Source organism: Streptopelia decaocto (assembly GCF_964273445.1).
Source record: "Streptopelia decaocto genome assembly, chromosome: 1".
In the NCBI taxonomy this organism is placed as follows: Eukaryota; Metazoa; Chordata; class Aves; order Columbiformes; family Columbidae; genus Streptopelia; species Streptopelia decaocto.
The window spans coordinates 62,034,987-62,054,655 of NC_138663.1; the positions used below are offsets into that span (position 1 = coordinate 62,034,987).

The 19,669-nt window shown below is 45.8% G+C and overlaps 1 protein-coding gene across 1 annotated transcript; it reads left to right on the top strand.

The window, feature by feature from the left end:
* Nucleotides 1–324: 324 nt before the first annotated feature.
* On the top strand, nucleotides 325–18,459 carry LOC309446567 (cystine/glutamate transporter-like). The gene is made up of 12 exons (XM_082066425.1): nucleotides 325–2,143; nucleotides 5,276–5,402; nucleotides 6,123–6,238; nucleotides 6,871–6,996; nucleotides 9,421–9,520; nucleotides 9,606–9,650; nucleotides 9,838–9,961; nucleotides 10,276–10,379; nucleotides 12,176–12,272; nucleotides 12,826–12,975; nucleotides 15,991–16,165; nucleotides 17,068–18,459. Exons 1-12 carry the CDS (start codon nucleotides 1,948–1,950, stop codon nucleotides 17,130–17,132), a joined length of 1,425 nt encoding a protein of 474 aa, XP_081922551.1. The 5' UTR covers nucleotides 325–1,947; the 3' UTR covers nucleotides 17,133–18,459.
* Nucleotides 18,460–19,669: the final 1,210 nt, after the last annotated feature.

The window sequence follows — 19,669 nt, forward strand, 5'->3', positions numbered from 1 at the left end:
TTTTAGACATATCTGTGCACAACACATCTCTCTCCAGTTCGGTTTCAATGTGGTGAGCCCTCTGTGTTTCACCATTGCAAACGAACGCTCTGTGGTTCCCCTTTCAGCTGAGGAATCCCAGATGATATCTGTAATTCACATGAGCTAATTAATTAGCATCTGAGGGAGCTGCAGCTGCTGGCTCGGGAAGCTCCTGGGGTCTTTCCCTGCTCCTCCAGAGCCTCCATATCCAGCAGCCCTGCGAGGTTCTGGGACTCCAAGAAGCGGCTCTGCGGGACCAGAAGAGGCTGGTGTGACCCATCTGAGCCTCGAGGAGTCCTCCGGGACTCATTAGAGCTTTAATAACTAAACTTGGCTGGTTTGATTGAGAAGATGCTTGTGCAGGCTTGGCGCGATCTCAGAGAAACCAGCAAATGCTGCTGGCAGGAGCGAGGGCTTTCTGCATGTGCTATTCATATGTCTGCGGAGAAAGTGAGAACCCCCACTTCTTCCTGCTGGTTTCCAGGTGGGAAAATAGCTGGGGATAGGGGGGAGAAGCCCTTAGTTATACTGAGTTTATACAGGGCATACAAAGAGGTATTGTGGGTGAGCGGTAACAAGAATTGTCCCCTTGAAGTTATGGGGACATTTATGTCTATGCGTGGAAAATACAGACTTCCAAGAACTTTATTTCTGGCTGCTTAGATCTGCTTCTATAGGTGACTGCTGCCTGCTCCCAGACACACCACTGCCATTATTAAATAGTTTAAGAAATCCATAAAATATGGTCTGATGTACAGCGTAACTTTGCAGTAGTATAGACCCATGGGGCTGGGGCAAATATTCATTTTACCTGTGATTTTACTGCAATTTGACAGGAAACAAATCACTTACTCCAGACCTGTCTAGTCTGCTCTGCTAGAGTTAATTGTAAAGTGTCTACCTTGCTGTTAGAAAAACTACAAGCAGGTTTGCTACAGCAAATTAAACAGTAATAGCTGATGTGAATTTGTCTTCCCTGCCTAGGCAGAAGGTGAGTTTCTTGGTGAAGTTGCCAGCCTGGGACTGAGAGACTGGGGAGACAAAACGGTGAAGTAGGAGGTTACCATGGTGTGAGAGAACAGGATCTAGATCAACTCCTGTGACCCCTGGAGTGTCTGAAGTTCCCTCTTTTTAAAGAAAAACTCTCCACTCCTGCTGTTGTTGTTGAGAAAGTTTTTATATTAATAGAAGAAACAATATGTCTGATATTAATGACTATTCTCTGTCTTGCAACTGTAAGCAGCACTTATTCCAGACTCTTCAGTACTCTGATAGAAAAAATGCTTTACAGTATATTAAAAAAAACACTGATAAAATGAAGCCCTAGTGAGAAAATCAGGGTTTGTTTGTTCTGCAAGGATGGATGGGAAGTTAAAAATGCTTAAATCTGTACCCCAGCTAACACAGCTCTTTGCTTCTCAAAAAAACAACAACAAAAAACACCTCAGAGATCCTGAAGTTGTTGATTATTAGCTTTTCAACTTGAAATCTGCTTTCTGCCAGCATGCTGATACCAATGTTCCCACAAATTAAGTCCCATTAAATTACCCTAATCTGGCCAGTTCCGGTCTGGGCATCTAGGCTGAATTTGGAAATCATATCCTGAATTGTGGCACACAACTTGCAACAGTCTGTGGTCCCTGGCAGAAGAGGTAGAACACACTGAGCAGTCCATCTCTGGAGCTGTACGGATGTGAGATGATGCTGGTGAGCGTGTTACAGGCACCTGTGGTTTGGTTGGTGCATCCAGCAGCTTGAGGAGAACAGACTCAACAGATCGGGACAGGTTATTGTGAATAGTCTTATCCTAAAAAGAAGACCCCCGAATCTCTAACTCTTTCCTCGTCTTACAGGTGAGCCCTTGAGGACACTTAGGAGACCACAGCTCCTGAATGCAAGAGTTTCCTTTGGGATTAGAAGAAAAACATGGGAAAAGACAAGAAAAAAGAGGAGGCCGTCTTTCTGAGGAAAAAGATAACTTTGCTGAGGGCTTTCTCACTCCTCATTGGCAGCATGGTGGGCAGCGGCATCTTTATCTCCCCAAAAGGAGTACTGAAAAACTCCGGCAGCGTGGGTTTCTCCCTGGTTGTCTGGTTTGCCTGCGGACTCCTCTCAATGTTTGGTGAGTGGTGAGCTTTGTCAGCCTTTGCTCAAGCACCCAGGAGGTGAGGGGAACCTGCACATTTTTATATATAAAAAGTCAGGAGCGGAATAGACCAAAATTTCTCCATTCCTACTGCAACAGAAACAAAGGTTTAACAAGCCTGGGAAGGTCACTAGGGGTCTTTAGTTCAAATTATCCCTCCGTGTTGACTGAGAAAATCCCAGCATTTATGATTTGTGAATATGAAATCGTGTGTGAGTCCGGGGCAGAGGAGTGACAATGACTGCGGATGGACATAGCACAGTTTCTGCTGGGAAAGCTGGGAGAAAGTAGGGGGATTCATTCCATATGGTGGAAAAGAGATGTAGGCATCTAAAAGGCACTTATGAGTACGAGGGCTACACGGTGCTTTTCATAGACATGGTGAAAAGAGCAAGAAGCGACAGTCGTAATGTGCCCTAAGGGATCCCATTTCCATTGGTGAGGACAGAGAAGCTCCAGAGCAGATTGCCTGGGGAGCTGCAGGGTGTCCCCCAGGCAGGGGTGGGCGGGTGGGGGTCTGTCAGGAATACTCTGGATATGTCTGATGCTGCCTTGGAGCAAGGAGATGGAGCAGAGCAGTTCAGCCCTGTGTTCTGTGCATTACCCTTGGCTCAGTTTCTGGAATTTAATACCAGTCTTTTCTCACAAAGGGTTGGCTTTCTGATGACAGTTTCCTTCTGAAATAATGCAGCTCTTAAAGTTACAATGGATGAGATGTGTGGCTTTTAGTTTCCTTCGTAAACCATATAAAAGCACCATCTCAGAAATGCTCTGAAGGTGCTGTCAGGAGAACTGGAAGATCTCTCAACTCTGGGGAGAAATCTGGTGTTTATTTCAGTGGGTGACTTTAAAATTCTTCTTCTATCATAACTTAGGAAAAAAGCAAAAAAGGCAAGAAAGGAGAAATACTCCATGTGGGAATAAAACACCTTGGCACTGTGACACACACATGCAAATTTAGAAATTGGAAAATTCAGTTGTTAATATGGCTACAATTTTGGTTCTTGCACTTAGCATACGTCTACCAATATTTCATGTTTTTGCATATGCTGTTAAGTGCAGGTCTCCTTTGCCATACATGTGGGATGCAGCCTGTGTGTGGTTGTTTCGTGAATGATATACTTTTGCTTAAGGAAAACCTCAAAATATAATGTGAGCATAGTGTTGCTTTTAACTGAGCAGAGCAATAAATGATAACGTGTGTGCTGGTCACGTAGACCAAGTTCTGCACTTGGAAACATTTCTCTCTCTGTTACATCCTTTGACAGACTGTTCTGGAAGGGCCTTGGGAGCCTCTTTATCAAGTTACTGTGTTTTGTAGCTGGATTTGTCAGTTTGTTCTTCCCTTTTTTCAGCCTGATGACCTCCCTTGATCATTTCCCTGAAACTTTTTTTGCAGTACGTGAAAAATATCCACTTTCTACTGTGCTTTTTTATTTTTTCCCCCCATATGGCATTTATATGAGTCCCATGGTATGAGTTCAACAGAGCACCTAAATGCACACTTGAAGCATGTCAAGAGACCTACTGGGATAAACGAGAGGACGTATCTGCCTATGTGCAAGAGTTAGAACAGGGATTCTGCACAAATCTGCCAACAGAGAAGGGGGAAAATTTGGGTCCTCACCATCAGCATGACTCGAATATGGCACAGGACTTGGAGGCAGGGCTGTACCTATGGCTGGGCTCCTCTGTGCTGTCCCTTTGCGACCACCTGAGCTGGGTGAAGAAGTAAATGGCACAGCTAGAGATGGTGTCACCCCACAGGGCTGCATCCCAAACAGCGCCCAGCCCTGTTTCAGGAAGTGTTGGGCACAACAGAGCATTTTATGATCTCTTTTGGTTAACAAAGGATGCTTAACCTAGCAAGTGGATCCAGTGTAGGCAGGGCTTAAGGTGCGTACTCATACACATTCACGTGCCATGATGAATTGCTCTATAGAGAAAACACAGATGGATTTTTTTTTTGGCAGAGGCACAAATGTTTCTATCCATTTGCCTGAGAGTTTTAGGCTGTCTTCTCCAGCACATCTCTCCCAGGGCTTCTCGCTGTGCCCCAGTGCAGGGGTAGGGTGGTGCAGAGCTGCCTGCGGAAACAGGAGCAGGCAGCCCCTGGTTCTGTTGGTACATTAACACATGAGAATCACAGAATCACAGAATCAACTGGGTTGGAAAAGACCTCAGAGATCATCGAGTCCAACCCTTGGTCCAACTCTAGTCCATTTATTAGATCATGGCACTAAGTGCCATGTCCAATCTCAGTTTAAAAACCTCCAGGGACGGCGACTCCACCACCTCCCTGGGCAGGCCATTCCAATGCCTGACCACTCTTTCTGTAAAGAATTTCTTTCTAATATCCAGCCTAAATTTCCCCTTGCAGAGTTTAAGCCCATGCCCGCTTGTCCTATTGCTAACTGCCTGGGAGAAGAGACCAGTCCCCACCTGGCTATAACTTCCCTTCAGGTAGACCGACTGAGCCTCTCACATGGACAATTCCCTTGCTCCGAACCATCAGGGTTGTGTTTTCCTCTGGTGGCAGGTCTTCCCTCTCAGAGGAGATGCTCTTCCAAGTCTGCTGTCTGGTGTCTTCGAATGAAGGAAGAGATTTATGTGAAGAAACAAGACAAGGCCACAGGAACATGGTCTCTGACCAAAAATGTGATTGAAATGACCCATTCATCCTCGACCTGTTGGCTGAGCTGCTGTAACCGCCCCATAAGCGCCATTTCACTGATGCCACTTCGCTTCTCACTTACTGTGAGAGGCAAGAGCCTGAACCTCCAGGATGCTTTTCAAAGGAAACCTCTTATAGCTTAGTGTGACTTTTCTATCATATGCCTTTCAACATAACTTCCCTGGAGAAGTTGTATCATTAACCAGAAAATGGAGGATTCCTTTCCTTCTGACAGAAAAGTCAATTACTTCAAAACTTACTTCAAAACATGGTAGCACACAAAAATTGGGAAGAGCGGATCTGCTAAACCCCCTTTTCTTCCTTCAATTCATGACTTATTTTAAACGGATTAATTCAATCCTTTAATAGTCAGACAGAAAAGAGAAAATCCATAGGATTATTTACTCAATGTGTTTCTACCTGAACTTTTCCAGGTGCCTTGAGTTACGCAGAGCTTGGAACAAGAATCACCAAGTCTGGAGGACACTATATCTACATTTTGGAGACACTAGGGCCTCTGCCAAGTTTCTTATTCCTGTGGGCAGAGTTTTTTGCTATCAGGTAAGAGATTTTGTTTGTGTGCCTTTTGCTGGATACTGTAACAATTTAAAAACCCAAAAGTTACGGTGCCAGGTAACAGTCCAGGCAGTTAGTAAAGTGAAGCATAGAAACAATCTGAACAACTTTTGAAGATTTTTAGTGATAAAAGGAGGAAGGCATAATGATTAAATAGTTACACATGTTCAATGTGGTTTGTGCCTGAGGAATATCTATCTTCTCCCCTGGCAGCTTGTGTCCTCCAAGAGCCACGGTGTTTTTCATAGTCTGACAATAAACGCCAGATTTATTTCAGATCTTTTCTTTTCATTGTGAAACTTTTTCACATTCTCTTGTGGAGACAACTTTCTGGCTCAGCCACGAGATAAATAATATTCTAGAAAATCATAAATGACTTATTTTTCAACTTTAAAGTCCTTCCCTCTCAATAACCTGTGTCCTTCATGTAAACTAAGATGAAGCAGGATGTACAAACCACACTGTGTTGCTCAGTATGATTAATCTCAGCTTTAGCTTTTGAGTTCAGAATTAATCTTTTTACATTATGTGGTTTTTAACCTGTTTACTGAGAAAAAGACTCTGTGGGAAGTCACCACCTGCACAGGAGAGAAGGATTATGCTGGATGGGGAAATGTCCCCCCCCTCCTGAGTTTTGTGCAGTTTTACATCATGACATTTTTTGGCTGTCCGCAGACTACAGTGTGTGGTTGGTTTTCCCCCCAGACCTGCCAACAGCGCTGTGGTTTCTTTGGCATTTGGACGGTACATGCTGGAGCCATTTTTTGCCCCCTGTGCAATCCCTGTCCCTGCTGTGAAGCTCGTGTCCCTCCTGGGGTACTGTAAGTACTGACTTTTGTGGGACTGCTGATCTCCAAGCCTCTCTGCCCTGGACCAGGGACACCTATGGGGTGTTATCTTCTGGGATAACTGTGGGATAGGGGCCCCAGACTACCTCCTTGGCCACCCAAAACTTCCTAATACAAGGTTTTGGTTTGGAGACCAGCTGGAACCCTATGTTGGGGGGGTTGTGCCAAGTATCAGGGTAGAAATTCTTCATGTACAATTGTGCAAATGCCACCTGGTTTGAGGGTGTAAGGGTCAAGATTTTGAACTCCTCACCTGGTACACCCAGCCCATGAAGCTGTCCTGCCTGCTCCAGACCAGTGTGTACTGGCATAGGGACCACTGTGAAGGTGGCTGCTGAGATGTCCCTGCAAACTCGAATCTTCTTTCCAGACAGGGGAATCACCTTACAGGACCCATGGTCCTGGTTGCTCTTAGGAGCATAATTCAGCTCCCCCTTCAAACATGATATGCTGGACCACACCTGTGATGTTTTCTGACATCTCTCACCCTCTCTGTAAACACGCAGCCTTCTCCCCAAAGTCCTTAGAGCAGGGAGCACTGCTCTATTTTTTCCTGCATGTGTCGAGAACGGACTAGAGCTGTAACAGTGTGGTCTCCTCTCCAGACATGGTCCTCACCCTCAATTCGTGGAGCGTCACCTGGAGTGCCCGGCTGCAGACAGCTCTCTCCATTGTCAAACTGCTGGCACTTGCACTCATCATCGTGCCAGGGATGATGCTGCTGGCCCAGGGTAGGTGTGCTGCTGCATGGCTGAGGGAGGGTGCTCGACATGCCTGCCTGTCACGATATTTATCAGTCCCTAGTGACAAGTGTGGCTCTCCTTTATCTGGCAGGAGCTTTCTCTGCCTGTGTGCTGGATGTGAACTAGCTGGGAGCTGAGACTGGGGTAACTGGCATTAAAGATGTGTCATTGCACCGGAGCTGATGAACCCAGTTCAGCTGTACTTTCTCCAAAACTGAGTCACCTCTCAGCAGCCGAGGCTGTGCGAGCCTTTCCAGGGTCATACAGGCACTTTCCTCTGGGGACAGTCTTTCTTTGGTGTCAGACTTGCCTGTTTTCAGTGTGGCTCAAAATCCTCCCAAAGCAGCACAAATTTGATAAACATCAGGGATGTGTGGCAGCATTCAGTGGTGATCAGAGCCAGTCACAGCTGTATAATGAGTTACGAGCCCTCAGCTGAGCCCTGGTAACTGTATCTCTAACCTTTCTGTGGCTAATGTTTGGGTTTTTTTTTTACCTCCTAATTGAGACGGGCATTAAATTAATAAACTTACGATGGACTCGCACAGGATTGCATACTCACATCCAGAGTGGGGGGACAAAAACCCTACTAGTAGTATCTTCTGGGAATGATACATGAGTGCTGGCTTTAATCCAGGGCTCAGTTTATAGAAAAGCACAAGGCATTCCCACTCGAGGGATGAAGCCTCCTCCCTCTTGATGCTAATGCCTTTCTCTGTGGAGAAAACAACACAGGCGGTAGGCTCCATGATCTGGTTTCTTTCTGATAGTCTGGAGCTGGCTCCTTTGAACATGCGAAGATCCCCTCAGGCTGGCAGCACTTCTGAGCTGAAGGTCTGCCCTGCAGCTAGAAATCCCAAGCCATTATTGTTAGAAATGCCTTAAAATGACAATCTGGAGCCCTGGCACCCATCCTCCAGTGAGGACGGTAAGTGCTCGTGACATCTGGAGGGAGAATTCACCAGGAGACACCCATATGACAGGTTGTATTTAATGTGACTCATAGGGGACTGTAAATCATTCATTAGTGTATTGCAGACAATAAATCCTTTTTATGCACCATCATTTATCAGCAATCATTTTAGAATATAAAAAGACTACCCTGAGAGGCCCACTCCTGTATTTTGGTTTGGTTTTCTTCAAATCTATTTTATTTTTTACCTGGGTTGGGGTGGTTTTTTTTTGCTTATACTTTTAAACCAATGTGCCTGATTCCCCTGCCTTGTTCTACTATTTTTGGTTGCACTCTTGTCCTTTCCTCTGCCATTTTCTTGCCTTTGGCACAGGTTTGTTTTAGAGACTTGCTGAGCCAGGTTTTCAAACCCAAATGCCCAAATCTTGTCACAGAGCTCCTTTCAGAGGCACCTCCATAGACATGGCCTGGCTTTCTCCATGTGCCTTGTGCCATTTCACCCCTTTCCTGGTGAAGCCCAACTAAGTGAGCTCTGCACCTTTTAAAGAGACTTTGGTATGGAGAAGCGAATATAGACATAGAAACCCAAACTTTGGGCCACCTGCATTTGAAAATGTTGGAAATACAGCTCCCTTTGACTGTGTTCCTTTATTATTCTTCCTTTGAATGAGAGGCCTTTAGGTGTTTCTCCTTCCCTTCCCTATATCTTTTTGGAGTTTGATAAAATATGGTTTGTATCAAAAAATCTCTTTTTCTTTTTTTTTTTTTTTTTCTTTTGTGGTATTTCAAGCAGAAAAGTTTTAGAAAAATTGGGGGAGCTGGTAAAATGAGATTTTTATATGAGTCACCTCTACTTTTTTTGACATTTTACGTGCTTTGCCCTCTGTGTCCTGGGGCAGGGCCAATGGGTGGGGAGCGCTCCCCGGGCAAGGACCAGGCTGTCGCGGTCCCCTCTCCTTCCTCTGCCTCAGTTCCCATGCTCCGGCCAGCATGGGGCTGGGGTCAGTGCTCCAGCAGTGGGATCAGGAGGGAGCGTGGCGGGAGCCGAATTAGCCGCCTCGCTGGCTGCGCCACATCAAAGGGGAGCAGGCATCCAGCTGCTTATTGGGGGCTGGTGGGGGGAAGAGGGAGGTCAACCTGGAGAATTAATTTTGGTCCTAAAGAAAGGATGGGACAATTTGAGTCCTCTCGTCTCTGTGATCTCCTGTTCCCACAGCGGGCTCTGTCTGAAACAGAACCAGCCACTCGTGTTGCTCTTCCTGAAATATGTCCTGTGTCTGCACGGGGGACAGATTTGTTCTGTCACTGTTCATGAAGCAAACACATCAGCACAGCACTGCAAATTAAAGCAACGAAACAAATCCACCTACCTGGCTCCCAGGAAATCACAAACACTCTTCCCAGGTCTGGGCAAGAGGTACAAGGGGCATTATCCTGCGGGAAGGAACCTTGTCCCTGACATTTCCCTGCTCTGTGTCCCTTGTTTCTCTCTTCTTCAGGCCACACTGAAAACTTCCAGGATGCTTTCAACAAACAGTCACTGGCTTTGGATAAGCTACCCCTGGCTTTTTATGCAGGCATGTTCGCATATTCAGGCTGGTAGGTGTGACGGGAGAGCACTTCATGGGCTGCAGAATGGTGTCGAAGACCTGGCTCAAACTTTCTGTCTCCTCCCACCATACAGGTTTCAGGCCAGCTTTGTACGTGAAGAGTTGGTGAGACCTGAACGGTAAGTCAGGGAAGAAGTTGTCTTGGGTTGCCAGCCTCTGGCGTACCAGGGTTTTCCCAAACACAGGATGGGAGGGAATAAGTTTGTGGGTTCACCTAACCAATGCCAGCTGCAACCTACAGTGGTATTGTGCTTAACAAGGGATAGCGTCTTGTTCTTTGTGTGCCTCTCTTCCCCGCTCTTGTAGAAATATCCCCCTGGCTGTCATCGTGTCTGTGGTCACTGTAATTGTGGGGTACATGCTCACCAACGTCTCCTATTACACCGTCCTGGGAATGCAAGATGTTCTGGCTTCTCCTGCTGTGGCTGTGGTGAGTCGTCACCCCTACTGTTATCTTTCTTTAGCGTGATCGGCTCATACTGAAGGGGTGGTCATGGCATATATTTAGGAGACAGATCTCCTAATAAATGCTTTATTGCTTTGTCATTTCTCTGGATTATTGGGCAACAGTAATTTCTTGTATTCTTGCCTAAAAGATAATGAAAAAGAACCTACAGATGACAGTAGAAAAGGCAAGATTTATGAGTTATATTTTACTCCCTCATGGGAGTAAATTTTCTTTTGAGTCTGATGTCATCTAGAGATCACCACATGTTCCTAAAATCACACTTACTTTTCCTCCAGAGCTTTGTGCAGCGAGCCTTCAAAAGCCTGATCTCAGTGGTCCCTGTCCTTGTTGCACTGTCCTGCTTCGGAACCATGAATGGAGGAATCTTCACATTTTCAAGGTCACGTCCTTAAGAACTTATTACTCTTTTGGCTTATTGAGTCAGAGAGAAGTGTGCAACTGCCCATCCACACGATGGCATTTTAGCCACACTTGTGGGAAAAATAAGGCCTTTGACTCCCAGGATATCAGCTACAGGACCATTCCTGTTGGCTGAGTCTACCCTTACTATTTCTGGCCAGGTCCAGATTTTGGTATCTAGGGCTGGTCACAAACAAAGATTTTTATCTTCCTCCCCACGCCCGCCTTCAGTTTAAAGTAAAATGTCAATGTTTCTGGTGAACTAGAGGCTTTGTTGACATTGGCAGCTGCTCAGTGAGACAGAGTCTTCTTTTGTGGGCTTCACCCAGCTGTTCTGCTGCAGGGCACAGGGTCCCACTGTTACGAGGATCTCTGGCCAAAGGTGAACTCTCCCTCAAGGACTTCGCTTTGGGGTCAGTGAAATGTTGTTGGGGACAGGCTATTCCTCAATCAATAGTCGAGGTTCAGCAAGTCTGGCTGTAGCAATAAGAAAAGCTTTGTTTTGTAGAAATATTATCTTGCGAGCTTCACTGGCTACTAGGCGGCACGTCCTTCTGGGACTCCTGAAACTGGAGAGGAGGGCAGAGCTCACGGAGAAGCGCGTCCTGCTGGTCCCAAGGAGATGAGTGAGCTCTCTGAAGCTGATTCTGTTTCACAGCTTTGAATGTGAAAGGAAAAATCAGTTGATATGAAAGGGATGTTTCATAGCTCAAAAGCTAATGAATTATTTGAGTCACTACCCTGAAGTCCTGTATTAAACAATGTGTGGAGAATCCTCCCCGTTAGCTCCTCTAGATAGTGGTCTTCTTTAAGGATAAGAAGTCCCTCGACAGCACAAATGTTCTACGTGTCCCTGTCTCTCTTCTCTCCCCCATCCTGGCACCATTAACATAATCACTGCAGTAAGGCCATATAAACAGCCACGGGGCCTCCCTGGCTGCTGGCCAGCCACACCCCTGCAAAACCACAGAGACAGCAATAAAACCAGTTTTACACTCATGCCCCAGCTGCTTTGGGCCCTGCTCCAGCCCAGCTGATGCTCTGGCATGGTTTGTTTGTGGATATTACATTTATAAAATTGGATGCAATGACTTCTCCCTAATTGCCCTTTCGTGAGTCCAAGGATGGATGGAGGCAAGGAGCTCTCTGCTGTCATTTTGTAGCTGGTCTTCTGTGTTGCTGGCCTCTTGGCAGTATGCCAAGCTACATTTTCCTACAGCTGGCCAGAGGATTGAAAATCCTCTATTATTTGAGGAAATTGCACTTTATTTTTAGTAGATATTCATATATATATTTTTATATATATATAAATATAGACATCAAGACTGACAATCCCCTTTCATAAACTCACCAGCCTCTCTTGTAAAGAACTGAAGTTTGTGACCCCCCTCCACTTCCTACTAGAAAGATTAATTCCTTCTCTGATGGCAAGAAACTTTCTTGCTTCTGTTTCCAGCCTGATCTCATTCATGCTCACTTTGGACTTGCTCAAAGGTGGCCAATGGGCCACCCAAGGGGATGCTGCTGGTGGTCCTGTTGGTGGGCTCTGTGCTGCATTGAGCTCACTGGTCCTGGGAGAGTGATGGGAATACAACACTGGGTTTTTCTTCCAAATGCCCAAAAAAGTGTGGCTAAAGGTAGAACCATGGCCTTGAATAGCAGACCTGTGCCCAGGGGTGGAGAGCCTTGTGGCCTCAGGTCAGCCCAGTGACTCATCATCTCATTTCTAATGTGGATGTGGAATGCTAACGCATAGGGCTCCCTGTCTTTTCCTAGGACTCTGTTCGTGGCTTCCAGGGAAGGACAGTGGCCTCCGCTCTTCTCTATGATCCACATTCGAAGGCACACACCGCTTCCCGCTGTCATGTTAATGGTAAGGAGATCTGACTGTGTGACATGCCCCATTCTTGCAGTCTTGGCTTTTTTGCAGGACTTGGAGAAGCTGAGGTGTTTTAAAGGGTATTTGGACACTAAGCCAGCCTCTGAAAAATAAAGAAGGTGCAATGTTGGAAATGACCGCAAAGCATTAAGTCCACTTGGGCCAGCATTGGTATGCAAACCTAGTGCCTTCAAGTCTCTGCCCTATAACCTTGGGCACCTTTTAAAAAGTACTGTTCCTACCATCTGCCACAGTTGCTGCTTGGTATTGTTCTGTGAAAACGTTTTTGCCAGGCTTTGGCTATTTGGAAAACAAAAATTCCAAGGTGTGGTGGAAACATAGGGAACAAACATTTGTGGAGGTGCTTTTTTTTTTTGGAGGGGGGTGTAAAATTTTGTAAAGTACCAGGTGTTCTCTGAAATTCTGGGGCTGTGAAGTAGCCATTTGTGATTGCAGGGGGGCTGGAGGAGGTGACCCGTATTACCCTTTCTAGTCTGAGGACCATAGTAAGGCTTTAACGATTGTATTTCATCTTCACAATGCTCAGTTCCCTTTGGTTACTGCCATGGTGTGTATCGGAGATATCTACCATCTAATGAACTTCTTCAGCTTTTCCCGATGGCTCTTCATAGGATTAGCCACCCTTGGGCTCATTGTCCATCGTCACCGCCACCCAGAGCTGCACAGCCCATTCAAGGTAATGCATGGCCTGTATCTAACAGCCAGGAGTGCGCAGGTTTGTCATTTCTCTCTCTTACTTGTGAAATTAGAGCATTTCATGGCCATGGTTTGCTTCTAGGCTCTAAGGGGGTCTCCATCCTTATTGCTCGGTAAGGCATGCAGGTAGCTCCTGAGGTTGGTTGATATGTCAAATCCCATAAAACCAGTTCTACCTGGTGTCACCAGTTGCAGCTGTAAGATGGCACCCTGCTCCAGGGGACAAGTTTCAGGCTGGGAACAGTGACATGTGCAGAAGGCAGTTCTCACACTCATTTCCTTTGGGCTGCAAGGAGGGACCCTTGCCTGGATGTTATTTCAATGGTGGGTAGGTCTCAGCTCTCACTGAGAAGCAGAAGGGCAACAGGCTTGGGAGGAAAGAGTAGGGCTGGAGGGATCCTGGGAGCAAATCTGACTTAAGGGGAATCATCTGCTGGCACACAAATATTGTATAATGTAAAGCAGCTTGTGTGCAACTATTGATGCTGCAGGCCCTGAGGATGTGCACAGTGTGTGCACATGTACCACAAAGTGTTTTGTTCAGCAGTCAGCTAACAGTGAATGGCCAGAGCAGTGTGTGGCCCTGTAGAGAAGAACCTTCCTTCTTGCTCCAGGGAGAGAGAGAAGAGCGGCTTTGTGAGAGTCCAGCTGTGCAAGACCTCTGTGTGCTGCCTCTTGTACCAAAGGCCCAGGTGACTGGTGGGGTTTGAGGAGCTGCCTGACCCATCGTTTGGTTGGAAAAGACATTTAAGATCATCACATCCAACTGTTAACCTAGCACTGCCAAGTCCACTTCCAAACCGTGTCCCTAAGAACCTCATCTACGTGTCTTCAAAACACCTCCAGGGATGGTGACTCCACCACTTCCTGGGCAGCCTGTTCCAATGCCTGACAACCCTTCCTGTGAAGAAGGTCCAGACTTCTCCCATGGTGATTTCCAGCCAGTGCTGCTGGTGCATCTATTGTTTTGCTGGTTGCTGATGTGCTGAGTTTGGAGGAGAGTGCAGGATTTACTGTACGGGCACTGCCCTGTGTATGCACCTGCAAAGCTCCAGCGCATTCAAACCAGTGGCTGCAAGCAGTGAGAGGCATTAAAAGGGGGCAAAAGGAAGGACAGAAGCAAGGGGATTCAATTCCTCCTCCTCAAAGGGAAGCTGGAGAATGCCTTTCCCTTGCCTTCAGCTGGGCTCCTCCGGTGGCCCTTCTCTTGCTGCTGGGTGCTGGGGCTCAGCCGGTCCCCTTGTGTCGATGGGGAAAAGCTGGAGTTGGTGCTGGAGCAGCTTTCCTGCACTCGAGGCACCTTTCCCACTCCTAGATAATGTGCAGAAGGTGTTTGTTTGGGGCCATGCTTGAGGCATACACGTTTTGTTCCTGTATCTGGTCCCACCTGCACGGTGCCTCCAGCTAGCTCCTGGGGAGGACAGGAGACCTCTGAGGCAACAGGCACCAGGCAGCTGACTGGGGAGAAGCTCAGGGTACAGAATCCCTTGCGGGGGCTCCCAGTGCTCCTCCCTGAGCCATGTGAGATCTGACGTGTAGCTTGGGGGTAGTTCTTCTTGGTCTTTGCTGGAGACAGCAGGTTTAGTAGAGACCTTGAAGCTTCCCAGTTTGTCGGCTGGCTGCACTCGTGTACTCACCCAGAACAATATTTTAAATAAGTTTTGCCTTTTGCTTTTAAACCAAGCTTCTTGGGGGGCAAGTTTATTAGCGGATAGCACTGGTGATGTTTTCGGCTGTTGAGATTTTTGCCTAATTTTGGTATAGATTTAGGCATTTAGGTTCCTAAAGGCAGATTAAGTGACGGAGGGAAATGCTGGGCTTTCGTTCAGCTTGGCTGATATTTTTCTCCTCTCTTCCTAGTTTTATAGCCAGTTCAAAGCCAAAGCCCAGTTATCTGCAAGAGGAAAGGGCTGCGCGCAGGTGGTGTGGGCATGTGCTGCGCTCTAGTGGTCAGAGAGAGGTGGTCTTCTGCCACCAGTTTATGAAGAACAGCTCAAAAACCAGACATGATTGTGCTGGTACTTCTTACACCCTACAGCATTTTGAGTTAAAAATAGTAAAAAAAAAAACCCTACTGGTAAGAGGAGGAAGCAGGCCTCTCACACACATGAATCTGCAGGGGATGCTCTGGCTGGAAGGACAGCAGACCACATAAATTTGGTGGCTGGATGGCTGCTGTCGCTGGAGCAACTGATCTTTTTCATCTTGCACAGTCAACATCTAAAAGATGGTCTCTGTTACCAGAAAAGAGATCATCACTCTTGATGATACCAGCAGCTCCTTCATTGTATCAGCTGTGGTGAAGAGAAACTTGGCTGAGGTTGGATCTGAAGACTTGAGGGAATGTTTCACAGTTTTATTTTCTATTGTAGTCTTCAAATTTAGTTTCCAAATAACCCAGATGAATTGGCTGACACAACAGGGTAAAGCTGAGGAGCTGACTACCTCTTTGATCTTGCATCAGGGTGTCGTTGAAACTCATGGACTTGATGGAGGTGCTATGGAGATACGGAGTCTGTTTTATCCTATTTGGCCACTATGAGTCTCAGGCAAGCTGGAGGCAGGTCAAAATGAGTCACAGGTGTTATAACCAAAGAACGGGTTTTATTCAAAATGCTGCTTCTACTCTTGGCTTCAGGTTTTCCACCAGTAGTTGCCACAGGGGGCAAGTAGAAATGTGTGCATGTGCATGCACAGGAGCAGTACCTTAAGGGAGCAGTGAGGTATAAGTGACTTGTCCCCCTGCTTGGTTTCCATTTATGAGGTGATGCTTGTATTAGGAGTGAGGTGCGCACCTCACAGGGCACAGTGGGGTCCGAGGGTGGTACGAGTCAGTTTTTGTTCTGTGCATCTTTCTTGTTCACAACTGACAGTACAGAATTAGTGTGCAGGACATCTCTATGATTTTTCTCATCTTCTTTAAGATGGAGAAGTGAATATGGTGTGTGCTGGTGTGTGCCACACTCATCAGTTCTGTCTGTGTTCTTTCCTCCAGGTTCCACTGTTCATTCCTGTCTCTTTTACCATTATCTGCCTCTTCACGGTGGCAATGTCTTTCTACTCAGATCCAGTGAACATTAGCATTGGATGTGCTGTGGTTTTAAGCGGTTTTCCAGTCTACTACCTCATAATCCGTAGGCAAATGTCAAATCGTTGCCAGAGCCCATTTTGTAAGTATGCATTTGAGTTTCAGTCTTCTGGACCTGAACATGCTCAGGGATGGGGATGTTGGTTTGTTCCCAGGGCTCATCTCTAACGCAGTTTGCTCCATAAGCAACAGACCTCATGAAACCTAAATCATGACCCCACCACTCCTTTCCAAAGACACAGCCTCTGTAGCTGGAGAGACGCGGGGCAGGCTGTGGTGCCGATGACTGGCAGCCATGCACAGGTTGTCTCTGCCTGGCTTGTGAATGTCCTGATAAACCAGTCTAATGCTCTGTTTTGAAGAAGACAGGGCTGAGGCCTACCAGTGTGGGGGACAGAGAGATCTGTTTTCACACCCCAGCCCTGGTTTCTACTAAACTTTTATCGTATTCATGGGATCACCACCTCTCAGCCAAATTTGGCTAACACTGAGCAACAAGATCAAGAGTTAGGATGAAGAGGGACTGGCAGGCAGTCACAGTAACCCTGTGCACAAATGTACTTGCTGAAAGGCTGGGAAGGGGACTGGTAGGAGAGCCTGAGGGCTGTCTCTTTGGTGAAGAGGCCAGGATGGTTTTGGGCACAGATGTGGGTCTGTAGGTGAAATACATCTCCACTCCATGCAATGTCTAGCAAAGATTTCCTTTGGGTGTAGCCCTGGCGGTACAATGATATACTCAGAAACAAGGGTGCAGTTTTGAGTTTGATTTATGGTTGTAGTTATGAATCTTGTTTTCTTTTGATTTGATGTTGGACTGAGGTGTATCAGTAACCAGTGAACAGAAGGAAACATATAGCAAGAAAGGAAACAGATACAGTGATTTGCTAACGTAAAGTGCTCCAGCCATCAGTGCCAATGCTTTGATTTTCAGCCATATCTCAAGATTTCATCCAGACTGAACTTTCCTTTTTTCCCCCCTTTCAGATTATATTACACACAAACTACAGTTACTGCTGGAAGTAGTCCAACAAGAAATCAAGACTTACTGAGAAAACCATTAGAACTCACAGGAGAAGATAAAATCTACTCACGCTGTTTCTGATACCTTTGATCCTACCAAAAGCAGGCCATGATCTTATTCTTTTAATCACTGCAAATGAGGATGAGCCTGAGCCAAAACTTTGTTGCGAGTGTTCCTAAGCTTTCTGGTCGGGATGAGCATGTCACATCTGTTTCTGACCGTTTCTTTTTTTAGCAGAACAACCTAGTTCTCTGAAATGAGCTTGCTTTGCCTGCAGAGTGCGTTCAAAACCAAAATCCTGATTTTGCAGCCTAGTCCAGTCCTCAGTACAATAGTGTGTGTGTGTGTGTGTATATAGGCACATGCACACAATTTTTTAATTTCCTAACTTGGCAAATAGAGTAAGGGAGCATGTTGCAGGACTTAGAGTCCAGTACATGGAAGCCAAATGCAGGTTTTAAACTGAAACACTGTAGTAGCCATGCTGTGGACAATCATTATGAAGCGAAATGGTTTGGGAGAGCAAATTAGAAATAAGGTAGATGAATTGTAAAGGAGGAGGCAGGGGGATAAAACTTCATTTATCAGAAAGTGCAGATTCAGGTTAATGTGAAGATATTTGAAAACCCTTTGAAATTCAAATATCATCAAAGTCAGAATGTTTCGCTTTGATTGTTGTATAAGCAGAATAAGTTTATTTTGCTTTGAAATAATGTTTCAATTTTGCATTTTAATTTTCTGAAATGATATTACAAAATACAAAAACACATTTAAAAAAATCAGCTAAATATCAATACGAAGTGACAAAATGGATCCTGGTCCATCCAACAACTGCCCAGCCCCACTCCTTACACAGTACTACCAGGGAAGCTGAAAACTCAGATTTTGGCCCAACTCCAGTGAAATACAATTTCTCCTTTAGTTAGACAAGACCATTGATGAGACTTGGGCAGATTCCTGAATAAGTGCATCTTTTGGTGCTGTAAAAAGACATGAAATATTTCATGTCAAAGCTTTAAATCCATGGTCAAATGATTTGCTGAATCAAGACATAAATGCTAATTTGAACTATTGACGTAAGAAATGTTTCCGTTATTGAATTACTTTGGTTTACATTATTAATGTGGCAATGTTCAGATTAAACTGCAGTTAGCTATTTCCAGTCACTTAATTGTTAATCTTTTCCTAAAAGATGGGAAGTAATATGCTGAGACTCCTCTAAGGACCACTGGAGAGAGGAAGAGCAGGATGTAGAGCATTTTTAATCTTTTGTATCAAGCATTTATGTACTTAGAGTAAAGCCAAAGTACCATTTACAAGCCGAATGTGATCTACCAAAACTTGTAAAATTCACCATCGAGACTTAGAAATAAATAAGTTGTTGAGTTTTGGTTTTTTTTTCCAAAACAATTGAGAATTATTTTTCTTGTTGTGTCTGCTTCCCTTTCCTGTGCTAAATTATGCTAGGAGAGCAGCAGCATGGTTGCAGGGCTCCTTTCCCTGCTTCTCTCTCACGGTTTAATTTACAAGGTGCTGGATATTGTTCAACAGGAAATCCGGTCTTACTGCGAAAACCATCACAAACTACCAGAGAAGATACTGGCTTTAAGTCATAGTGTGGTTTGAAGTGAGGTCTGGAAACGACAGAATCATAGAGTAGTTTGGGTTGCAAGGGACCTTCAAAGGTCATCTAGTCCAACACTCTGCCATGAGCAGCGACATCTTCAACTACATCAGGTTGCTCAGAGCCCCGTCCAGCCCAGCCTTGAATGTCTCCAGGGATGGGGCATCTACCACCTCTCTGGGCCAATGTTTCCGGGCTCCCATGCAGGGGTTGGTCCTCCCTCGCGCTGGGCTTTGCTGAAGCTGAACCCCTCGGCACATCTTCCTGTGGCTGGGTCCTGGTGTGGGAACCAACGTGTGGAAGACCTTGCAGAACCAGGTGAGCCCCATCACCCCAATCTAGCCTGAGTCCACTCCCTCAGGTGCTGATTTGGGGGATTTTTTGCACATTTTGAAGGAGTTGCCGTGCTGCAGGACCTCCGTGAGCACAGCGTGCCCATGCTGCAGCATCAGCGCTCACGCATCAAACCTCGAAGCGGTCTGGCACGGCAAGATATTGTGTGTCTGCAGATAGACACAAAGAAAGAATGAAATGTCACTTTTTTTTTTTTTTTTAAATGTGTGTGTGTGTGTGTGCGTGTGTTTCCTCCAAAGAGAAAAGGGGAACAAGAATTTACATTCCTGGGCGGGGGGCAAGGAAGGAAGTAATTCTGCTTGCTAGACCATGGTTTCTTCATACATGATAAATCATTTGACACATTCAGGGAAACAACACTTCGATGCCTTTGCTGACTGTGCAGGAAAATGATCTTGTGGGGCTATATATAGGATATCTGTTCAAACACCTGTCAGATACTAGAAATACAGACAGATACAGCACTGCAGTTACGCTGACAATAAAAACCAGAGGTTCAACAGCTCCAAAAATGACATTGCAATTAAAATTGATAAAAATAAAAAAATACGATGTTCAGAAGGTATCAGTTTACAGTGAGCGCAAGT

What these genes read in the sequence shown, in the direction of transcription:
- LOC309446567 (XM_082066425.1), top strand. Translation starts at nt 1,948, where the DNA reads ATGGGAAAAGACAAGAAAAAAGAGGAGGCCGTCTTTCTGAGGAAAAAG. An exon ending in AGCTGCACAGCCCATTCAAG is followed by an intron (nt 12,976 to 15,990) that starts GTAATGCATGGC and finishes TCTTTCCTCCAG; the next exon opens with GTTCCACTGTTCATTCCTGT. An exon ending in TCGTTGCCAGAGCCCATTTT is followed by an intron (nt 16,166 to 17,067) that starts GTAAGTATGCAT and finishes CCCCCCTTTCAG; the next exon opens with ATTATATTACACACAAACTA.